Source organism: Aaosphaeria arxii (genome assembly GCF_010015735.1).
Source record: "Aaosphaeria arxii CBS 175.79 unplaced genomic scaffold BU24scaffold_13, whole genome shotgun sequence".
NCBI classification, from domain to species: Eukaryota; Fungi; Ascomycota; class Dothideomycetes; order Pleosporales; genus Aaosphaeria; species Aaosphaeria arxii.
The window spans coordinates 311,435-327,232 of NW_022983486.1; the positions used below are offsets into that span (position 1 = coordinate 311,435).

The window sequence follows — 15,798 nt, forward strand, 5'->3', positions numbered from 1 at the left end:
CAATGTTTTTAAATGTTCCTTTCAGTTGGGAAAGAATATTTTATAAAATTTTACAATAGAAGAAGATTTTTATGGAAAACAATTCTACTGGAAATACAAGTGCTTAGAATGCTAGACCTCCTGTTATAATGTAGTATCTATTAACTCCATCCGCCAATGCTTACTAGATGTAACACCCCTGCGCCTCAATTTCCTAGCAAAATGAGAGGTTTTACACCTTATAGTTGTTGCATACTTCATATAAGGCGGAGCAGAGCGTCAAGCGGTTCGGTACAGTCGAACTAGGATGGGCAAGACTTGTCGATATCTGGAAACAATCAATCTTTAGGAAATTGACTGCGAACCTCCTTAGTTATTCACAGATGAAAGTCTTCCATTATATACAAATCTATCGCTCTGTTCCGCCTGTTATCCGTGAACTATTCTGCTCTTGCCCCAGTAGTCTTGTCAAGCATGCTATAATCGTTCCTAACGTCACTGGCGAGCCTTTCTTTACATTTGCAGGTGATTATTTTACCCAATGTGCACTTTCATAAAAGCACAATCATATGCACCGATAAAAAATAACTCCCATGTAGCATTTACTACCGATGAGCAACTATACATATTTTAAGCAAGAAATCAACATCATAAACACATGATTTCCTAGCGTAGACGGCTAGATTATTGTCCTCGTATCTATGCTGACTATTCACTCGGAAATCTGATCTTGTTACTGATAGTACCAAGTTTCTCTATCGTGACCTCTATCACGTCGCCATCCTTAACGTATCCGTTCGGTGTCATGAACCAGCCCACCCCAGAAGGGGTTCCGGTCATGCATACAGTCCCCGCTCGCACCGTTCGACCTCGCGTCAGATGCACGATGATTTTCTTGATATCCCAAATCATGTCCGAAGTATTCTCATTCTGTCGAACCTCGCCATTAACCTTGGTAACTAGTTGTAACTTGTGCGGATCCCCCACTGCGTTTGGATGCACAATATAGGGCCCGAATGGTCCGAACGCGTCGAAGGATTTCCCGTAGCTCATCTGGAAACCTGAAATCTCTTGGGGGATGTAGTTGCGGGCAGAGATGTCGTTGCCCACGGAGTACCCAAGGATGTTGTCGAGGGCGGCGTCTTCGGATACGTCTTTACAGTCACGGCCAAAGATAAAGCACAGTTCACCCTCATAGTCGAGTTGGGAACGTGCGTCAGGGTGGACGTAGACCGTGTCGAAGGGCCCAGCCACTGAATCTGCTGGCTTGGTGAACACGATGGGTTGGCTGGGTACGCTGAACTAGTATTGATGTAAGTTCGGAGCATTAATACGTATTGGGCTTGTTGGGAGCTCAGGTCTTGTTGGCGTACGTACATTTGTCTCGCGTGCATGCCGCTCGTAGTTGACTCCGATACATTGGTATATTGGTACTGACGCGAGAGGGCAGAGAATCTAAACATACGGCGCAAATTAGTATGCAAGAACAGTGATGTGGACAACTATAGGCAAGTAGTACTTCCCTCTTTCACGATCTTAAAATCCCCCGTGTGCTGTAGGCCTTTTATTGGGACGCCGACCATCACAGGAACCTTTGAGCCAATCAGATCTGCGATTGGCTTTTCCCTCAAGAGATTGCCATAATAGACTTTCCCATCCTCTGCTTTGAACCGTAGGAGATATGTGAACTGAGACATTTCTGATAATTTCTAATGATGAGAACAGCTGTTGGGGAACTTGGACTTCACAGCACTCTCCCAAGATCTTGCGGCGATTTATCTTCCATCCGGGCTTGCTACTGCTAGTCGTATACCTCTAGCTGTAGACAAATGGCCGCTTGCCCCGCCCGCACACCACCCGGGGCTTTCCTCGCACTCAGTGAGGCACACTACGTAGCCAGCAGTGGTATATTTCCGTCCGGAAACGGCATTATAAGTAAAGCCCGTGTAGACGTGCCCATCTATCTCGTAGCATATATGACATAAGCCACTGCCCCCCAGTTTTCGCCATGGTCAAATACAGATCGATTCAGATTTTAGTTCAATACAAAAGACACTCTGGCAAATTACAGTAATTGACTATTTCGCACTCAAAATGAACGGCACCTTGCCAAAGATCCAACTCATCAGGTTGCTCTACACGCATTATCAGCATGTCAATCTTGGCGCAGCAAACAAATTCTTCATCGATTTCGGCCTGAAAGTGGTTCAGGAAGACGAAGAGAAGATCTTCTACCGTGGTTTTGGCGAGAATCCGTTCGTTTATATTGCAGAGAAGTCTCCCGGCGATTCAAAGACCTTCGTTTGTGGCGGCTGGCTCGTCCAATCGAAAGCGGATCTAGAAAGAGCCTCAAAGCTTGCAACTGGTTCAGCTATTCAAAAGTTTGAAGGTCCTGGTGGTGGTCATTTCGTGGACCTCCTAGATCCAAATGGTGTCAAGATCCGTTTGCACTTTGGAATCACGATGCGGCTCGAAGATGAAGTTAGGTCTGAAATGCCGAAAGCGGTGATGATGAATTCATGGGTGGACAAGCCACGGAAAGGAGAATTTCAACGATTTGACAGAGGCCCTAGTAATGTTCACAAGCTCGGTCATTACGGTCTAGTTGTGGACAAGTCGAAATTCGAAGCCACCGTAGACTTCTATATTTCAACATTTACATTTGCCAAGACTGATTCTCTATTCGACGAGAAGACTGACAAAGACATGATGACTTTCATGCATATTGATAGGGGCACTGAATTCTCCGATCATCATGTAAGTACCAAGATCCCGCGAACAATATCGTTGCCACTAAATGGGTATGTGTAGAGCTTCTTCATTCAATCGCCGCCCGAACCGGTGCCGTTTGCTCGGCCCCATCATTCAAGCTTCGAAATTGACAGTATGGACTCGCAAGTCATGGGTCACTATTACCTACAGGAAGAAGGTTGGACGAACTGCTGGGGTATTGGTAGACATCTCCTCGGCAGCCAAATTTTTGATTACTGGTAAAAACAATGGATTTACTTTACGTGCGATCCACATGCTGACAACCTTTTCGTAGGTTTGATCCTTCTGGCAATATTGTCGAGCATTACAGTGATGGCGACTTGGTTAACAGCAAAACCATTTACTCGCGGGAGGTCGCTGCACCAAATACTATGGCTGTGTGGGGACCAAATGTGTCCCTTGCATTTTTGACAACAAGAATGGAAGATTTATAAAAAAGGGCACCGATATGTCGGACGTATAGCTAGCAGCATGGTGAGGTCGCACCGTGTATACCTCTACATGGCTCTAATTGTATTTGTGCATTACATACGTAACATCTCCTCATTTATAATTTGCATTGGCCCACTCTACGTAAATGGTTCAAATGTATCAAGATTCAAATGTATCAATGTTCACAATTCTGGTTATCTCTGCTCGATGTCTAAAGTAGAAATAGACTACGTCATTTAGTAGGTGGCATTAACCTGACGATATGGGCTTATCAAAATATCAACCCAGAGGCTGAACGCAGTGCAGTACACTGGTAGTTTTGATAAGTGTTAAAAGAGAAAGGTTTAGCGGAATGATAAGTACACTTAATGTCTCTTATTTTGTAGGAGAAAGTTTATCGTTTTTTGGTAAGTTGCTCTATGGCTAACATGTCCATTATTCCTCTTTCTCTACGAGCTACATTGTGCATATATCTTCTCGGCGGCTTCGCTCGATTGTTTAGGGGGGGCTAGCCACAGCCAGCGTCCGCCCACACGGCATTTCGGTCTAAAGTGTTAATTCCGTCGTCGGCACGACGGTATTTCGATATAACGCCGGGGAAAGGGGAAGAGGTGGATGTTCGGCCACTTTCTTGTAGCCCCGCGCGATTTTAGGGTCATTATCCGATGGGGCCGTCAGCGCATCAGCCTTCGTTTGATAGGTCCGACTCCTCAAAAGCAGATTTGCGTTCACAAACTTGTCGAGTATTTTGGTTATATATAATCTAGATCATAAGGCCACCGAAATACAATATAAAGTGAATGAAACGTTCACTCGTACCATGATTATCGATCTACCTATGAAGAAAATACCATGACCGCAGAAATCCAGACTGATAACTTCAAAAACATTGCGATTGCAGGCGTAAGTGAGCTGGTTATCCCCTAAGTGCGATGCTAAATGTGAGGAATTCAGGGCACTGGTTATCTTGGGTCGAAGACCTTGTCCGCTTTGTGTGCCTCCAAGAAATACACCGTCACTCTCCTCACTCATGATCGCAACCATCGGCCATCTTCGACACCTGCAGCGGTTATAGAGGTGGACTATAGCTCTGAAGAGAGTTTGATCGCCGCACTCAAGAATCAAGATGTACTCATCTCAGTCCTGGGAAAAACGGCGATGCCACTTCAAGGAAAGCTGATCGATGCAGCTTTGACTGTTGGAGTACGGCGCATTATACCCTCTGAATTCGGGTCGAATCTACAGAATCCGAAGTCCAGAACGTACCCCACATACGCCTCGAAAGTGGCTGTCGAAGAACAGTTAGTGCGTGGATGTAGAGATAGCCGGTCTACCTATACATTTATCTATACGAATTGCCTGTTTGACTGGGCAATCTCAACTCGCGGTGCCCTCTTGCTGAACTCTTCCCTCCAAATGATTCCAGTGTACGATGGAGGCGACAATACATTCTCGGCAACTACTACAGAGACAGTGGGTCGGATCGTGGTGGCAGTCTTGGAGCACTTTAAGGAAACGGCGAATCAATCAATATTCGCTCATGATTTCACAATCAGTTCGAACGAAATCCTCAAAATAGCGCGAGAGGTCGCCAGTGACGTAGAATGGACTGTCTCACATGTTAACACTAAAGAGGCAGAGACCAGAGCCCGGATGGCCATTTCAACAGGTGTCACTTGGGAAGTATTCTATGGGTTTGCAGTTAGAGCAGCTTTTGCCCCCGGTTATGGCGGACTCTTTGATGGCGAGGATAACAAAATGCTGGGCATTGAAGTGATGAGTCGGGAGCAAATTAAAGCAATGGTAAAAAGCATTCTCGCTGAGGAAGATAGTAGCAGTAGGCAAAGGAGGATTTTATAGACGACATCCTCAATTGGTATGCGTTGGAACCTCCGTGGGATCATCTTCGTAAATCCAAATGTTTCGTGGCGTCCAAGCCCCATTGCAAAGGCAAAGAGAAGTTTTCATTAGAATTCGAAGATCCGCGACGCGATACATTACGGCTGAGGGTAGCCTTGCTTAACAACCACTAAGTGATATGATCATTTACGAGTTCATTGTCTATTATGTTCAGCTGGGGCTCGAGCATGTCTCATGTTGACCTAGTCGTGATTAAACCAGTGTTTGGATTGCGGATCCGTACACTTCTGACTGTTACATCTACTATGACGTACTTCTTTCAATGTCTCCATAATGTTGTGTTGTCGAATTTAATAATCTGGTGAGTTCTTCAACTCTTTACTGCAAGACCTGCGCAGAATGCCACGAGGCCACCAATACATGCTTCGGGAGGTAGTAAAAGAGTGCAGCTGACTATTTTAGCTATATGAAAGTGATTACACTTCCTGCTGATGAGCGCGCATCAAGAACGGCTTTCGCTCTTTTATCATGTCGATTTTCTAACTCATATGCTTAGAATATTAAAGGTCCAAGATGATAGTGGTCACGGAACTCCGAGCCCCCGAGATTTTGACTATATTAGTGAATTAACTAGATCGTGGGGACTTTCGTCGGTTAGTGCACCTCAACGGGCCACGGGGCCAATGTTTGCGGGGACAAATGCTTAGCCATCGGAAACTCCTGTAGTAATGCCGACCAATCTAGATTTTCCAGAACCCATTATATACTCTATCGTCAACGTCGCTGACTCCTGAGGTCGAACTCTCAATCTGTACGAAAGTGATGCAGGCAGAGATAGGATAACGTTACCACTGTTCCATATACGATCGAAAATGTCATCGACCCGTGACTTTGAGGAGTCAAGCAGTTCACCACAAATGAGCGATGCTAATCGACCTAAGCGAGCTTGTATAGAATGTAACAGGTGATCATTTCGCCGACATATCTACTGCATGAACTAATTATCCACAATAGGAAGAAAACAAAATGTTCGTCTGCAATCAACAACCATATCTCTATGCGCCTTACATTTGTTTGACCATCCGAAAATGATCGAAGTATGTACAACACGTCAAACTAATGTCTCCACAGGTGATATGACATTTCCTTCTTGCCTTCTCTGCGTGAGAAGAAAAACTTCTTGCACATATCCCTCGAGTCGTAAAAAGCGAGTATCGAAACGACCAAAACCTCAGGTTCAAAGCTCCACGTCGGGGGATGTCCAAAAGAAACTTGGTAAGCACCAATGGTCCTGGCCTGCACCACGGGAAGATCGTTGATACAAGCAGACAATATTCTCAAGATGCTGTCTTCGCAGAGCAGTAATGCCGAAAGCGGAGTTGTCAACAATTACACCAGAGGCGACGGCAGCTTGCCCGTTGAGCTGAATCTTTTACAGAGCTATCTAGAATCAAGTCGACCAATACGCAATAGGAGTCATTACCCGCCACAGGATGATGGAATCAATGCCACCGATCGACCCGGCCCGCGCGAAAGCAATTCCATGAATACTGCCATGCTGGACAACGGTCCAGTTACATCCAATTCTGTATTGTCCACTTCAAATCAGCCTCTCTGTCAAGATGATGCAGAGGCTACGGTTGGCCATTCGAGTATAAATGACAACGACTGGGTACCCGTTTCGACCGTTGCAGATGCTCTCCATATACCAACACTCCAATCGCTGGATCCAGATGAACCACAGGGTTATGCAGTTCACAGCCCTTGCTCAATTTATCCGCTGCCTGCCCTGAACGGTTCCGAAATCAATCGTCCTGGTTTCAAACCGACCTGGATGATGTCGTTATGGCCAGCCGAAGACCAACCTTTTATGGATGAATTGGATTCTTTAGAAGAAATACTTACCAATCCCGACCTTGGACAAGAGGTCGGGGCCTTTGATGCTCCTTGTGCCGATGACCATTGCGCTGTGCCCAGCCCTGTTAGTCTTATTGAGCATACCGTGGGGAGCTCTGTGCAATCCATTGACCTAAGAGAACCGGATATCAATCGTCCAATATCAGGTCTCCTAATTAGAGAGTTGTGAGTGATATGGTTGATACAAGCAAAAGCGGACTAACAAGTGACTAGAATTACGCTGTACTTTGAGAATGTGCATGTCTTAGTGCCAATACTGCATCGTCCCAGGTTCCATGCGAAAAATATGTCCACGATCATGTCCACATCCGACGAGGACATGTCAACTTTGATAAGAGACTCGCTTCTTCTTAACAGTATGTTTGCACTGGCATCGAGGTTCTCGTCCTCACCATACTTCCGCAATGTGCTTGATGCAGAAAAAGGTACAGACTTCGCAGAGAGAGCAAAGAGAATCTACTATGAAAAGCTACGTACGATCAGGAATCCTTCACTTGAATTTCTGCAGGGTTGTACGCTACTGGCTTTCTACTCATACAGCTACAACCCAGATCTTGAGGGCTGGCTCATCATAGGAACTTGCACACGGATCGCGAGCGATCTAGGACTGAATTCTATCGATATTAACTACGGAGATGAAACGCGTAAAATAAGTGCGCTAGAGTGGAGCAATAAAGAGGAACAACGGCGCCTTTGGTGGTCTATATGGGAGCTAGACACATTCTCAGCAGCCATTGCCTGTCGACCGCATACCATTGACTTTGCTAAGATACGAGTCCAGCTTCCTGTTTCTGATGACTTCTGGTTTGCCGATATTCAAGTCGAATCAGCTATAATCAATCCAGATCCAGTACATTCATGGCACGCCTTGAGAAACTGTCCGAATCAAGACGAAAGGGCGTGGTTCCTTGTTATGAATTACTTGTTGCTTACGGCCCACGACCTTGGTCAACGGCAGTATGTAACACAAGATGAAGTAGAAGAGATTGAAAACGCTCTTTCCTGTTACGCACTACTGCTACCGCGACAATTCCATTTACCGGGTGGTCCAAGTTTACTTTCTTCCTCGCCGAACGTTCCCCGATTCAATTGGATCATATCCACCAATATCATGCTGCAAGGTTGTCGGGTTTTTATCAAATTCCTCTCTGAAGGAGTCACGAGCCCCAAGATTCGAACTGTGTCGACGGATCTACTTGCACCGCTGGCGGCAGAATCACAATTTGGTACATCCGAGGCGATGTATCGAACATACGCGGACAATATCTTCAACATCATAAAAGTCTGGCCGCCCGAATACATTCCTTTCAACCCACCATTTCTAGGATGCCTCCTCCTTGGGCCAGCGGCGATGCATCTGCGGGTGGCGATTAACGATGACCGAGAAGATCGCTTGGAGATCGAAATGCTCAAACTCGCTTTGTCACAAATTGGACAGTTCTGGAAGTTTGGGTCGTTGTTATTAGGTGAGTAACCAATTCAATGACTAGTCATTATTCGTCCTAACTGCATCATAGATATTGCGAATTCGTTGATTGCAGCTAAACTATAAACGAAGACGTCTAAGTCTTACTGTTTAGTCAAAATAGATGTTGCTCTCTTTTGAGATAAACTTAATAGTCCAAGGGTGTTTTACCATATTTCACACTTGGGGCATTTATAATCATTCAATATCTTCAGGTTTTGCAATGTATTCATTCTTTCTGCCTGGCGCGACAGCGGCCAGAACCTTTTGTTTCTTCGGACTGGACATATTGACCGGCATTTTACCTCGTAAGTAGCACCCGGGTTGGCGTGAAGAGTTGGAAGTGGCCTTGATGCTTATACAAACATGATACCATAGACATACTCTTTTAGAATTATTAGACTAAGAGGCTATTAAATGAATGACAATTTTCAGGTGCCCCAACTTGAGTTAGTGAGATGATCACGTGATACTGAAGCAATTGAAACATTGACCTTTCACGAGAACTTCCATTACATTATCTTCGTACTCTTTCCGCAATCAATCATTGTTTTCTTGGTAATGTCAATTAGTGGAGCTGTAGCAGGACTGCACTTTCCCTCCGAACTAGATAGGCGAAAGGCTGTTTCTCCAGCATATTTCGCTGCGACTCACGTCGCCTAGATACGAACGGACGAGCGCAGCCCTGTCGCTGTTTATGGCGTGACTCTTGTGAGGAAACGGGACAAAATTACAACGAGTTATCTCTGACCTACAACACTGATAATTGTACTCCGTACAAATGCTTTATATTCGTGGCCCATCCTTGTGAGCAATATTTTACATGCTCACTCCATGCCAAAACAAAAAACACTGGCATCTGCACCCGTCAGCGCTCCTGCAGTGAGCAATTGAATGAGAGACATTGCAGCCTCAGGTTGTACAGGCGGGAACTCGTTCGTAGCCATACCGTATTGTCATAATCTCTCCCCACATCTGCTCGTGTCCGAGAATGCAAAGCAAGGCGTTCTCGATCGCTAGCTTGGGATGCGACATGGTTATTTCTATCCAAATTTCGCCTGATCAGGAACCTCAGGCTGGGCGGAACCGCTTTTGGGAGATGGAAAAGGACCGTAGATCGTCGCAAGAGCGCTATTACTCAAAATGCCATTGGCGGTCCTGGTTGTTGGTGTACTAAGCCACCGCCATGCACGCTGCCACGGTCGGGTGTTGAAACCAATGAGCAAGGGGAAGCGAGGACCTCCCAATGCAATGCTTATTACTGATAAGAGCAGCACTTTACCACTGTTTCCCATCGTTATTACTTCCTAGATTTACCAAAGAGAAGAAAATTACCCCAAAGCATCATCATGGAAGCCGCCGCTGCGGTCGTCAGTTTCGTCGGCCTGGCAGGCCCGGTCGCGCAAAGTCTGAAGTTCTTGTATGATTTCTCGACCGATATGAAGGACTGCCCGAAAGACATTCGTGAGATGAAGACCGATCTTGAACTAGTGGAAGATTTGATTACGCAAGTGATTCGACAGTGCAACAATCGCGACGCGCATCTTCGAGAAAGCGCGGCACTAGCACGCGCAATTGGTCACGCCCAAGAAAGCGTTCAAGATCTCAAGAAGGAGCTGACTGCGTATGTTATGGATGGGAAACGTCAACGATTCAGGTTTGCGGCCAGGGTCAGCCAAACGAAGAAGCTTAGGGCAAGCTTGGATAGGACGAAGACCATCATGTTTGAATTCAAGAATCAGCTTCAAAGGTCGGTCTATACGGAAAATTCGCTTGACGAGCGCTGACATGAAATAGCGATTTATTATATGACATCCGCGATACAAATCAAGAGGTTCTCAGAACAGTGGAGAAGACCAACAGAGATCTGGAGAAATATGACAGAAGCGTTCACGAAAAGATCGCGCAGCAACCCGAGGCCCAAGCAAAACCCTCAAACGATTCGCAGGATAGTGTAGAGCCGCCAGTTCAGCCTGAAAGCCAACCCTCATCTGAAGGTCTGACAGACATTGAAGTTGTTGCGAGGAAGCTCGAGCATATTACGGACTTGTTGACTGAAACAAGGATATCACCTTCACCCAGTTCAGTACCATCAACGCCTGCATTTTCACGCGAAGTTAGTGATGTCTCCGTTATGACCTCGTCCCAGGAAACAACCGCCAGCAGCATTGAAAGTTCGCGAAGCATTCCACGGTCATCGTTCGCATCCCAGAGTGCAAAACAAGAGAGCAGCATTTCCGAGCACCCCCTTCTACAGTTCAAAGATAATCAGGTAATAGTAAGCGTCTACACACCGCTATTCATCTAACATATCTCTGCAGTTCCAATTCTTGGTCGCAATCATCTTCACACAACGCACCACCAAGCAGAAGCTCGCTTGTCAACGCGCCTCAGAGTGTCTAGCAGACTATCCAACACCCGCAGCACTTTCAAACGCATCACCTGAAGCCCTTAGTCAATATTTCGGTGGAATCGGTTTGCAAAACATCAAGCCACCACAACTGATTAAGCTAGCACAAGCATATATCAACGATCCACCAAGACAGGGTAGATTACGTTCCAAAGGGAAATCACCTCAATCTGAGATTTCGCATCTACCGCAGATTGGAACATTGTCTATTCAAGCATGGCAAGTATATTACTGTGAAAGGACGGATATTGAGACCCAGGACAAGGCATTGTTGGAATACATGGAACATCTGAAATCAGGAGCAGGAGCCAATCGCTACTATTGATCGTGTTCTCCCAGGTGGTAGACTTCGTGGGATTTCACATAGGCTCAGGCCTGATCAAGAGCGACTCAGAATCGGGTGCAGTTGACCTAAGGACGATCGAGACCGATAATGGCCAAGGATCTACACTTGTATTTCACATGATAAAGGGCAAGCCGAGTGCTGACGAGAGAGACGCCCACGAACCTGTTCTTCTGGAATGCCTGTCTGTTACTTGACTAGTTTCTCCAGAAAAGCGCTTATGACTATAGCGAGAAGGATTCCTATCGTAGGGGAATTGACTCAGCTAGAAACACCTTTTGAATATTGGGAGCTTCTGCTCCAAGTTCATTTCGAGTCGCAGACTCTCAGTGTCAGGGTTCTGGTCTGATGTGAAGGGCTTGGTACAGGCCAATTGCGGTGGCATACTTGAATCTTGTGGCAGAAGACATAATGTAAGGCAATTGAGACATGTACATACAGATGGTTTCGGGACTGTTTGGCGATATTGTATTCATGTTGTTAAGCTATTCGATGTTTTATATTCAACATCACAATTGACATCCAGCACGTAGGGTGCACCTCTTCCATAGCTACGATCTGAGCCAATCACCGTTTAGTAGTGAGTCACTGCAAATGGTTTCGGCTCGAACATATGCAAGCGAATGTACTTGTATCACATCACTTGTAGGAACAACAAACATTGTACTTCGCTCGACCACTCTTGCGATCTCTTCTAAATCTTCTGATTATTTGTGATCAATAATGACCACCGAAAACACCGCCACCACGCCCCCACCATGGCACGCAGCATACCCAGCACCCAGGAACAGCCCCGCCACCATCAGCCGAGAAGAGGTCCTCGACATGATCAAGCGCAGTGTTGAAACCTCCACTAGCGACTACGTTCTCGTTGATTTGCGTCGCAATGATCACGAGGTATGCAATTGACAATTTATACCGCAAGTTCCTGTCACCCAGCTAATTCGACTTTAGGGTGGTACAATCCGCACTTCAATCAATCTACCCGCGCAGAGCTTGCATCCTAGCATACCAACCCTTTATGCGCTGTTCAAAAGCGCAGGTGCCCGCAAAGTGATATGGTATTGCGGTATGTTCAGTCTGTCCTTTTCTCATCACAATCCATGTTTGGGAAGAGCCATTTACCAACTTACTTATGGTACGAGTACTAATTGATTTGGTGCGCTTTAGGTTCTTCGACAGGACGAGGTAGTCGTGCTACGGCTTGGTTTGCTGACTATATTGAGGACCAAAAGGATGAGGAGATGAAGAGCCTCGCCCTAGCTGGAGGTGTGAAGGGATGGGCGAAGGCAGGGGATGAGTATGTCCAGCAAATGATTGAGTATGATGCTAGCGTATGGTCGAAATATTAAAGTTTTGGTTCTTATACTATAGATGATCAACATTCCCGATCAGTTCCTTTAATTAGATGTCTTTCTAAGTAATTGAACGCTGAGTGGAACAACTATGGAGAACCAAAAGCAACGATGGATGCTCACACGTGAATGATTGTACTGTAGCTTAGTATTTCTCAGTTATGGCATCTATCTGCTGGCAATATCAGCTGAGGCATAAACTGGCACCATGACTACGTAGTAATTTTTGTTCATATTGGAAAACAGGATACCTCTACCATATATCATTTCCTACATACCTAAACCAACAAGTACTCTTTATAGTTTTACTTTCACAGCGTCCCCATAATATGTAAGCACAAAATGCCACTTCACCCCTACCATCTCAATCCATCCATTCCCACAAAGACCCTCCTTCTTTGCCCGCTCTAGAATCCCCTCTAGATTCTCCTTACCACGAACACCGACGGTAATCGAAACGATACCCTCATGCTTTCCCTCCTCTCCTGGTACGAATCCCACTCTTGCATTCGTAAAAGCCAAAAGATCCCTACTTCTTACCACTCCGAATATCTCCTCCCATTGCCGTGCCGCAGCCTCGTGGCCCACATCCCCAGGCGCGAGACGCAGAACACAGCCTTCCAACGAGAGATGTGAGGCGCGTTTCATACCAGGGTAGTAGACTTTGTGGTCAGATCCGCATGCGTGCCATGGAGAGAATCGGGATTTAAGTGGTGTCGGATTATTTGGTGATGGGGCATGCGAGTCTAGTTCTGGTATTACACCGCCTGTACATGACGAAGTTAGCGAATGATTGATTGCGCAGTACGTTTAGGACCGGACCTTTGATGCCTTTCGGATGATACTGTACGCATACGGTATCACCGTGGTCGTATCCCCAAATGACCTTGGAAAGGCTGTTCTTCTCGATAAATTCTCGCCTCTTTCTTGCATCTTCGGTTTGCATGATTATCATGTAGCCGCCATCACCGCGCTTGTCGAGTTGTCGTCCAGCGGTCGTATTCTCTTTGACAGGGGAAACAACCTGGTTGCATCAAGTCAGCCTCATTTATGCAGATATTCACCCAATTCTTACCTCAATTATCTCGCCTCCAAGTGGAACTGTCATCATCAGCAAAACATCATTGACACAAAAAAGGATTCATATCGCTCACTTAGAAAGTTTTTCAAGCCCCATTGTCCCACGGCCGGATCTTCGTAGATTACTTCAGTCCCAATGACATGAGTCTATATCTCATCAACACCACTAAGTGTCATGCAAACATGTCTTCTTACCAGTTGTCTTCTCGCACACTCCAGATCACGTGCCACAAGCGCAATCTGTCTCAACCTCGTGGGTGAGGGAGAATTCTCGGACCTGGGACCTGGTTTAGACATTATTTTCAACTAGTCATGGAATTTTTGGTGATAGAATGATGCGTTGACGATCTTGGATGGCCATTGGAATTGAGTGAGTACTTAGTATTCGAGTCGAGCCTCGGTCAGATAGCTTCCCCGCATGAGAGCTAACGGGTTGGAGAATCATTCCCTGCAATCCTGCGTGGACTTTGAATTTTGTTATACCACTTTCAGTTGATTACACCAGTAACACGGTCCTGCTTTTCAGATAGGCTATATTATCGGCTATTCAATATTGGTTACTTGGGAATCCTGGTACAATTATCAATACTTAGTGCACGTCATAACACATCATCTCATCAATCAAGCTCAATTGTTTTCTTTCCAGTGAGGCAAGTCGGCATTCAATTATCGGTCAGATCTCCTCGGTGGTTCCAGTGTCATACCCGCTGTCTTCTTGAAATTCGACCCACGTCGCCATCTTCTTCCTGATATGCTCACCGTATACAACTGATTCGCCATCACCAACCACAGGAGTTACTACACAAGCTTCGCCAGGCTCAAAAAAGAACGGAATGCTGAATCGCCCCGTCGGAGAACCAGCTGCGTCCAATCTCGGCGGAGGCGCTCGGACACGATGCATCGTCGCAGCGAATTTTCCACCCGAAACGCTCGCCATCAAATCTCCAATATTGACAACCACCGAATTGGGGATGTAAGGCGCGGCAATCCACTCGCCACCTGCATTGAGAACCTCAAGGCCGCCCGTGCTGTCTTGGTGGAGAAGAGTTAAGATGCCACTATCTGTGTGTGGTGTGCAACTCAACTTGACTTCCGTGTCGTTGGCAGACTTGACATTTTCCGGAGGCACGGGAGGGTAGTGAAGGATGCGTAGAGTACTCAGAGAGTCTACAAGCCAGGAATCGAAGCTCTTGGAGTCTTGACCCAGAGACATTGCAAGCAAAGAGAGCAGTTTCGATGCAAGTGTCTGGAGTTCACCATAGACCTGCTCCAAACGAACACGAAACTGTGACATATCATCAGAGGGCCAGACATTTCTTTCCGATAGGTTGATGTTGGTCTTGATCGTCGGCGACCCTGGCCCTAAGTGACTGGCATCTGGAGACCCAATTTCAAATCCCTCTTTTAAATTATCTTCAGCAAGACGTGGTTGCGTCGGAAAGTATCTAGAATCGTCAGTCCCAATTCCACACCCTTTCACTCTACCTAATCAAACATACCCTCGGTAAGTGTTCGCATGCGTCGGCACGAAAGACTTCTTAGCAAGCTTCATTTTCCGCTCCAGCGGGAGGACAAAGAACCTCTTTGCAAGAGCGAACAACTCCTCTTCGTCGAAGCTCAACGGCGCGTTAACGAGATATGCAAAACCAGTCGTCGAAAATACATCGTACAATTGCGCGCTCAGTGCATCTCGGTCCGCACCTGCAAGCTGTGGAGTCGCTAAAGCGCTGACGTCGATAATAGGCAGTGAAGTAAACGAAGTAGCCATCACAACTGAGAGCAATGTCTTCTAGACAGATTCCTTCACAAGATTCAGAGTTGTTATGCAGTTATTGTAGGTGGGGTTGTCGAAGTTACGTACCTAATGCATGACGAGTGCCCTTTTCGGGAAGGTGGTCGCGTGACGGTGTCTCCTCGCAGTGTGCGTCTTTCAATTCTCATTGGAGAGAGACGCGAGTGTCTATTCCGTCATCTTCGTTGTCTCTCATACTAGGTTCTCTTATTTCCTTTCCGCATTGACAGTATTGGAATGATTATAGTTGCTGCATAGATATTCACATTGCATTCAGTATTTTATGCACTTCCACAATTGAGTTATCAAGGAGATTTCATTTCAATGCCTTACGTTTCAAGCTCCTATGTCGTGATTCAATCTTTATCAAAAGAGTGAAACAAAATTAATCTA

The 15,798-nt window shown here is 46.1% G+C and overlaps 8 protein-coding genes across 8 annotated transcripts; 5 read left to right on the plus strand and 3 right to left on the minus strand.

Moving 5' to 3' along the window:
- Nucleotides 1-687: 687 nt before the first annotated feature.
- Nucleotides 688-1,676, minus strand: BU24DRAFT_437122 (uncharacterized protein; the record flags this gene model as incomplete). The annotated part of the gene is made up of 3 exons (XM_033530194.1): nucleotides 688-1,281; nucleotides 1,357-1,434; nucleotides 1,512-1,676. The coding sequence occupies 3 exons, from the start codon at nucleotides 1,674-1,676 to the stop codon at nucleotides 688-690; spliced, it is 837 nt and encodes a 278-aa protein (XP_033377811.1).
- Nucleotides 1,677-2,073: 397 nt separating this feature from the next.
- Nucleotides 2,074-3,185, plus strand: BU24DRAFT_414798 (Glyoxalase/Bleomycin resistance protein/Dihydroxybiphenyl dioxygenase; the record flags this gene model as incomplete). The annotated part of the gene is made up of 3 exons (XM_033526247.1): nucleotides 2,074-2,736; nucleotides 2,791-2,969; nucleotides 3,026-3,185. The coding sequence occupies 3 exons, from the start codon at nucleotides 2,074-2,076 to the stop codon at nucleotides 3,183-3,185; spliced, it is 1,002 nt and encodes a 333-aa protein (XP_033377812.1).
- An 850-nt stretch (nucleotides 3,186-4,035) lies between these two features.
- BU24DRAFT_473636 (NAD(P)-binding protein) lies at nucleotides 4,036-5,043 on the plus strand (the record flags this gene model as incomplete). The annotated part of the gene is made up of 2 exons (XM_033532803.1): nucleotides 4,036-4,086; nucleotides 4,138-5,043. The coding sequence occupies 2 exons, from the start codon at nucleotides 4,036-4,038 to the stop codon at nucleotides 5,041-5,043; spliced, it is 957 nt and encodes a 318-aa protein (XP_033377813.1).
- A 795-nt stretch (nucleotides 5,044-5,838) lies between these two features.
- BU24DRAFT_75665 (uncharacterized protein) lies at nucleotides 5,839-8,552 on the plus strand. Its single transcript, XM_033534602.1, has 6 exons — nucleotides 5,839-6,000; nucleotides 6,058-6,115; nucleotides 6,175-6,318; nucleotides 6,372-7,125; nucleotides 7,174-8,426; nucleotides 8,478-8,552. Exons 2-6 carry the CDS (start codon nucleotides 6,070-6,072, stop codon nucleotides 8,510-8,512), a joined length of 2,232 nt encoding a protein of 743 aa, XP_033377814.1. The 5' UTR covers nucleotides 5,839-6,000; nucleotides 6,058-6,069; the 3' UTR covers nucleotides 8,513-8,552.
- A 1,029-nt stretch (nucleotides 8,553-9,581) lies between these two features.
- On the plus strand, nucleotides 9,582-11,258 carry BU24DRAFT_75679 (uncharacterized protein). Its single transcript, XM_033534603.1, has 3 exons — nucleotides 9,582-10,175; nucleotides 10,223-10,697; nucleotides 10,747-11,258. The coding sequence occupies exons 1-3, from the start codon at nucleotides 9,775-9,777 to the stop codon at nucleotides 11,158-11,160; spliced, it is 1,290 nt and encodes a 429-aa protein (XP_033377815.1). The 5' UTR covers nucleotides 9,582-9,774; the 3' UTR covers nucleotides 11,161-11,258.
- Nucleotides 11,259-11,831: 573 nt separating this feature from the next.
- Nucleotides 11,832-12,794, plus strand: BU24DRAFT_428374 (Rhodanese-like protein). The gene is made up of 3 exons (XM_033529464.1): nucleotides 11,832-12,075; nucleotides 12,133-12,247; nucleotides 12,349-12,794. The coding sequence occupies exons 1-3, from the start codon at nucleotides 11,902-11,904 to the stop codon at nucleotides 12,528-12,530; spliced, it is 471 nt and encodes a 156-aa protein (XP_033377816.1). The 5' UTR covers nucleotides 11,832-11,901; the 3' UTR covers nucleotides 12,531-12,794.
- On the minus strand, nucleotides 12,582-13,951 carry BU24DRAFT_75694 (uncharacterized protein). Its single transcript, XM_033534604.1, has 5 exons — nucleotides 13,809-13,951; nucleotides 13,688-13,760; nucleotides 13,609-13,634; nucleotides 13,356-13,557; nucleotides 12,582-13,300 (listed from the first exon to the last, which is right to left on the minus strand). Exons 1-5 carry the CDS (start codon nucleotides 13,908-13,910, stop codon nucleotides 12,831-12,833), a joined length of 873 nt encoding a protein of 290 aa, XP_033377817.1. The 5' UTR covers nucleotides 13,911-13,951; the 3' UTR covers nucleotides 12,582-12,830.
- A 192-nt stretch (nucleotides 13,952-14,143) lies between these two features.
- On the minus strand, nucleotides 14,144-15,456 carry BU24DRAFT_444888 (putative isopenicillin N synthetase). The gene is made up of 2 exons (XM_033530666.1): nucleotides 15,113-15,456; nucleotides 14,144-15,058 (listed from the first exon to the last, which is right to left on the minus strand). The coding sequence occupies exons 1-2, from the start codon at nucleotides 15,379-15,381 to the stop codon at nucleotides 14,287-14,289; spliced, it is 1,041 nt and encodes a 346-aa protein (XP_033377818.1). The 5' UTR covers nucleotides 15,382-15,456; the 3' UTR covers nucleotides 14,144-14,286.
- Between the last annotated feature and the right edge of the window lie 342 nt (nucleotides 15,457-15,798).

What these genes read in the sequence shown, in the direction of transcription:
- BU24DRAFT_75665 (XM_033534602.1), top strand. Translation starts at nt 6,070, where the DNA reads ATGTTCGTCTGCAATCAACAACCATATCTCTATGCGCCTTACATTT. An exon ending in GGATGTCCAAAAGAAACTTG is followed by an intron (nt 6,319 to 6,371) that starts GTAAGCACCAAT and finishes TGATACAAGCAG; the next exon opens with ACAATATTCTCAAGATGCTG. An exon ending in GGTCTCCTAATTAGAGAGTT is followed by an intron (nt 7,126 to 7,173) that starts GTGAGTGATATG and finishes ACAAGTGACTAG; the next exon opens with AATTACGCTGTACTTTGAGA.
- BU24DRAFT_75679 (XM_033534603.1), top strand. Translation starts at nt 9,775, where the DNA reads ATGGAAGCCGCCGCTGCGGTCGTCAGTTTCGTCGGCCTGGCAGGCCCG. An exon ending in TTCAAGAATCAGCTTCAAAG is followed by an intron (nt 10,176 to 10,222) that starts GTCGGTCTATAC and finishes GACATGAAATAG; the next exon opens with CGATTTATTATATGACATCC. An exon ending in TACAGTTCAAAGATAATCAG is followed by an intron (nt 10,698 to 10,746) that starts GTAATAGTAAGC and finishes ATATCTCTGCAG; the next exon opens with TTCCAATTCTTGGTCGCAAT.
- BU24DRAFT_428374 (XM_033529464.1), top strand. Translation starts at nt 11,902, where the DNA reads ATGACCACCGAAAACACCGCCACCACGCCCCCACCATGGCACGCAGCA. An exon ending in TGCGTCGCAATGATCACGAG is followed by an intron (nt 12,076 to 12,132) that starts GTATGCAATTGA and finishes ATTCGACTTTAG; the next exon opens with GGTGGTACAATCCGCACTTC. An exon ending in CAAAGTGATATGGTATTGCG is followed by an intron (nt 12,248 to 12,348) that starts GTATGTTCAGTC and finishes GGTGCGCTTTAG; the next exon opens with GTTCTTCGACAGGACGAGGT.
- BU24DRAFT_75694 (XM_033534604.1), bottom strand. Translation starts at nt 13,910, where the DNA reads ATGTCTAAACCAGGTCCCAGGTCCGAGAATTCTCCCTCACCCACGAGG. An exon ending in AGTGTGCGAGAAGACAACTG is followed by an intron (nt 13,761 to 13,808) that starts GTAAGAAGACAT and finishes GATGAGATATAG; the next exon opens with ACTCATGTCATTGGGACTGA. An exon ending in TTGGAGGCGAGATAATTGAG is followed by an intron (nt 13,558 to 13,608) that starts GTAAGAATTGGG and finishes TGATGCAACCAG; the next exon opens with GTTGTTTCCCCTGTCAAAGA.
- BU24DRAFT_444888 (XM_033530666.1), bottom strand. Translation starts at nt 15,381, where the DNA reads ATGGCTACTTCGTTTACTTCACTGCCTATTATCGACGTCAGCGCTTTA. An exon ending in CATGCGAACACTTACCGAGG is followed by an intron (nt 15,059 to 15,112) that starts GTATGTTTGATT and finishes TGACGATTCTAG; the next exon opens with ATACTTTCCGACGCAACCAC.